Source organism: Olea europaea, chromosome 11, assembly GCF_002742605.1.
Source record: "Olea europaea var. sylvestris chromosome 11, O_europaea_v1, whole genome shotgun sequence".
NCBI classification, from domain to species: Eukaryota; Viridiplantae; Streptophyta; class Magnoliopsida; order Lamiales; family Oleaceae; genus Olea; species Olea europaea.
In genome coordinates, this window is record NC_036247.1 from 15,942,666 (window position 1) to 15,946,660 (window position 3,995).

General features: G+C 25.9%; 1 protein-coding gene across 1 annotated transcript in view; it reads left to right on the plus strand.

Annotated features, from left to right (window-relative positions):
- LOC111404519 (flowering locus K homology domain-like) overlaps window positions 1–3,995 on the plus strand; it is an 11,899-nt gene that overhangs the window by 2,405 nt on the left and 5,499 nt on the right. The window contains exons 5-8 of the mRNA XM_023033313.1: window positions 407–462; window positions 1,762–1,788; window positions 2,348–2,436; window positions 2,755–2,820. Of these exons, the coding sequence (XP_022889081.1) occupies window positions 407–462; window positions 1,762–1,788; window positions 2,348–2,436; window positions 2,755–2,820 (238 nt within the window). The remainder of the gene's footprint in view (window positions 1–406; window positions 463–1,761; window positions 1,789–2,347; window positions 2,437–2,754; window positions 2,821–3,995) is intronic.

Sequence of the window (3,995 nt, forward strand, 5' to 3'; positions counted from 1 at the left end):
TTTTCAGTTTTTCAATCCTACTTTCTATTGTCATTTTTAAGACTGTAATTGGTTTATATTTTTCTGTACTCCAACATCCACCATGCTGGGTTGAAGAACTCTGATGGTTTATATTTGTATATGCTATTGTAACAGCTTTATTTATTTTTGGTGTAAATATTTTATGTGCACAAGGTGTTGTGAACATATACTTATCAATATATTGTGTAAATGGTGCATATTTTAATAGGAAATTTTGTCCTAATAAAATATCACATCCAATTGTGGTTGATATATATATATAGTATCAACAAATACTTCTCTAAAGGAAATTAGAAAAGGTACTTGCGTAGCATATTTGCTGCATATTACTTTATTTCCACATGCTCTTGTATCGGTGACTATCTTCTTTGAATTGTATATCCAGTATTCAGATGATAGTACATTTGGTAAACATAAGTTTATTGTATTTCCTGTATCTAAGTAAGCATGAAATTTAATTCTACAATAACTTTTATATTAAGTGTAATTTTAATATATGGACTCATGGGATTAGTACTTATTACTCTTTCCATGATAATAATGATTTCATATTTTCATCTATTCTTGATATGATGATTGGGTTATCATCAACTGTTATCTTTAAATATCCTTGGCAGATTTTATAAGGACTATTTTTCTCAAGAAAGTTCATTTCTAATAGAATAGGTGAACGATCTACTCCATATAATTCATCTTTATATAGAATTATTTCTTTAGTATATTCTTTCCGATCCTCTCCTATAAGTATAAGAGGGAACTTAACATATTTTCTTATTTCAAGATTATTTCCTAAATAATCATTAAATATATATGGTTCTGGTATTTCAAAGTCTATTAAATGACTAACAAATTTAGCATTTACATGACTTTTATCTACTCCAATATCTATGAGGACAAGAAGATTCTTCTTATATCCTTCTTGATTTACATATCTTGTCCTTGATGGTTCGGCAATACTTAAATTTTTAAATCTGCTTATCCTAGAGTCTTGTCTAGAGGGAAATCTTGCAATAAGATTATCTCCTTCTAAGCTGACACAATTTCTTCTTATTAGTTTTCCTTCAGAATTAATTTCTCTAGCTTGTTTGTGGAAATCAAGCATTATCTGTTCTAGTATAGTGACTTCATGTTCTTGGTATTTCCTAAGAGGTATATATTGTGCTAATTCCTCAAAATCTTTATGTATGATAATGTTATCAGTTATCTTTCTTAGATTGTTATGATGGCTAGTACTAAAAGCAAAAATGATTTTACGCTTATACTAATAGCCTTATTTCTTCGTAACATTTTTAAGTTTCCAATTCAATAATATAGATTGAAACTTTGATCAATATTTTCATCATTTAATGATATTGCATAATTTGGTTTTACTGTAAATATTATCTTTTGATACACTAAGTTTCCTACAACTGTTCTTAATAGAGCATCTATAGGATCTTGTAAGATTTTATTGTCCATACAGTATATTTCTATTGGTATGTTCATACATTCTCTAAAGAATCCTTTTACCATTATCTAGACTCCTCCTATTTCAATACATTTTAATTTATTTCTTACGTTTTCTGGAATTTTGAATAACTTTTGTTTTACCCATTCTTTTGTAATTATAGGAATCCTTGCTTTTCCTATAGTATCTTTTATATTGATAGACATTTCTTTATAATTCATACTTACAATTGTTTTATGTACTCTTGGTAAAATTTCTAAGAATCCTTGATGGAATACATCTTTTTCTTGTAGGTCTAATATCTTTTTAGTGATTCCTGTGTATTTTTTAATATCAAAGGTAATTTCTTGATTTATACATTCTATAGAGTCTTCAACCTCTTCAGTTGTTTATATTTCTATTTCTGATTGTTGTATCCCTTGATTCATATATACTATCTCCTCATAATCTTTTTCTGATGAGGATGTATTTAATTCATAAATGTTACTGCATTCACTACTTGGATCTTCAAAATATTCAATTGGTTCTATGTCACTATCTTCTTGAAAATTTTCATAAATTCTAAGAGTCTTTATATTCTGTCTATCTTTTTTTTAGGACATTGAGGGGCAATGTGTCATTCTTCATTACAAATAAAACATCTACATTTTTTAATATTTCTTGGTTTAAATTTCTTATTCCAATTTCTTTTCTTAAAATATTTTTTGTGTGGTTTAAAATTCCTCTTCTTGAATTTTTTATAGTTTTTGAATTTTCTTTTATATTTCTTATATGGTTTGTATTTCTTCTTAGGGCATCCAAATTGTTCAATTTGGCCATTATCTTTGTAACAACATAATGAATTCTTTCTTATTTTATATGCTTTTTTATTTTCTAAAGCTTCTCTGCACCTATGCCTATCATTCTTTTTGTAAATTCAATCTTACTTTCAAGATTATCTATTTTTACTCCTTCCTTTTCTCCTAGAGGTAATAATTTTTCATATTCTTTTAATAATTTAATTCAACATGGGAATGGTAACTTAGTAAAATAAGATCTTAATATGGGTTTATTTTCTCGATAATCTCCTTGGTTTAATATATAGTATATTTCTTCAAATTTATAAGTGTATCTTTCTAATTTACACATATCACATATCTTTAAATTTTTCATTGCTATCATTCCTTGATTATATTCATCTTGTTTTCTTTCTTCATCATTAGAAGTATATCTATCACCTAAGAATTCTGTTCTTAAGATTTTTTTAAATCTTTTTAATATCTCCTGTAGATTTTGTTTATTTAAAGTATTCATATTATCTAATACTTCAGTTCTACCTGTTCCATATTTTATCCTTCCTTTAATAGTTTCTGGTAATTTTCTCCACCATTCAGAAACAATTCCTCTGAATGTATGCTCTATAAATCCAATAGCTTTATTTTTATCTACACAGTCTAGATCTAACCATTTTCTTGATGTATGGATTGGTTCATTATAAGATTTCATTGAATTTATTTCTTTTATGGACTGTTTTCTTACATTTCCAGTGTATCTTTTCTGTATTTTTCTATATTGGTAAATACCATTCTTATTAGGTATTGGGGTACCATAAGGATAATCTTGTTCTTCATCACTATTGAATTCTACTTTTATATTCTGACTTGAAGATGTATTAGTATTCATCTTTGTATTTTTCATTTTTTCAGTTAATTCTTCCAACTGTTTTTTATATTCTTCATACTCTTCTCCTGTAAATTCTAAGAATTTTTGTTCTATTTCTTCTACATCTGTAATCATATATTGTTTTTCTTCATGTTTTTTCCCTTTATTATTTTCCTTTTGTGTTATCCTAAAATTTTGAGGTGGATTAATTATAATCCTATCTTTTCCTTTAAGATTTTTATCTAAAAGAGCATTTCCTACTTGTAGATTATATTCTAAATTTTCTAATCTTTTATGTATATCCTCAAAACTTTCATTTGTAGTATTTTTAGATAAATAGGGATAACTAGGTTTCTTATGTTTTTCAACTTTTTTCAAAAATTCTTCAATTATATTTTCTTCATCTATAATATTCATCATAATTTTTGGTTCGTAACATGACTCTAATACCATTTCGTTGGAGTGTGCAGCGGAAGGGTTAAGATTTTTGAGCCAATTAAAATCTTCATAAGTATTTAAAATATCACAATATAATTTATAAAATTCACTATTTTTTATTAATTTACTTGTAATCAAACGCACCCTTAGTTCTTTAATTCTTCTTCTCAGATTAAGAATTAGTTTATATATATAATTTTCTGTTTTGATTGTATTATTATCTATAGAAATATTTTTATTTTTTAATTTTGGATCTGAATATTTTATAAAGAATCCTTTCAGATCTTCTTCAAAATAATTTAATTCATTTTCTGTTGCGTTTTTTAGATCAACAAAATTTTGTATAATATTTGGGGTTAAATTTGTTAAAGATTTTTTATCTTTATTTCTTTGAGGACCTAATTGAAGGTTTTTATACATTGTAGTGGCTTTGGTTGCAATTTCACAA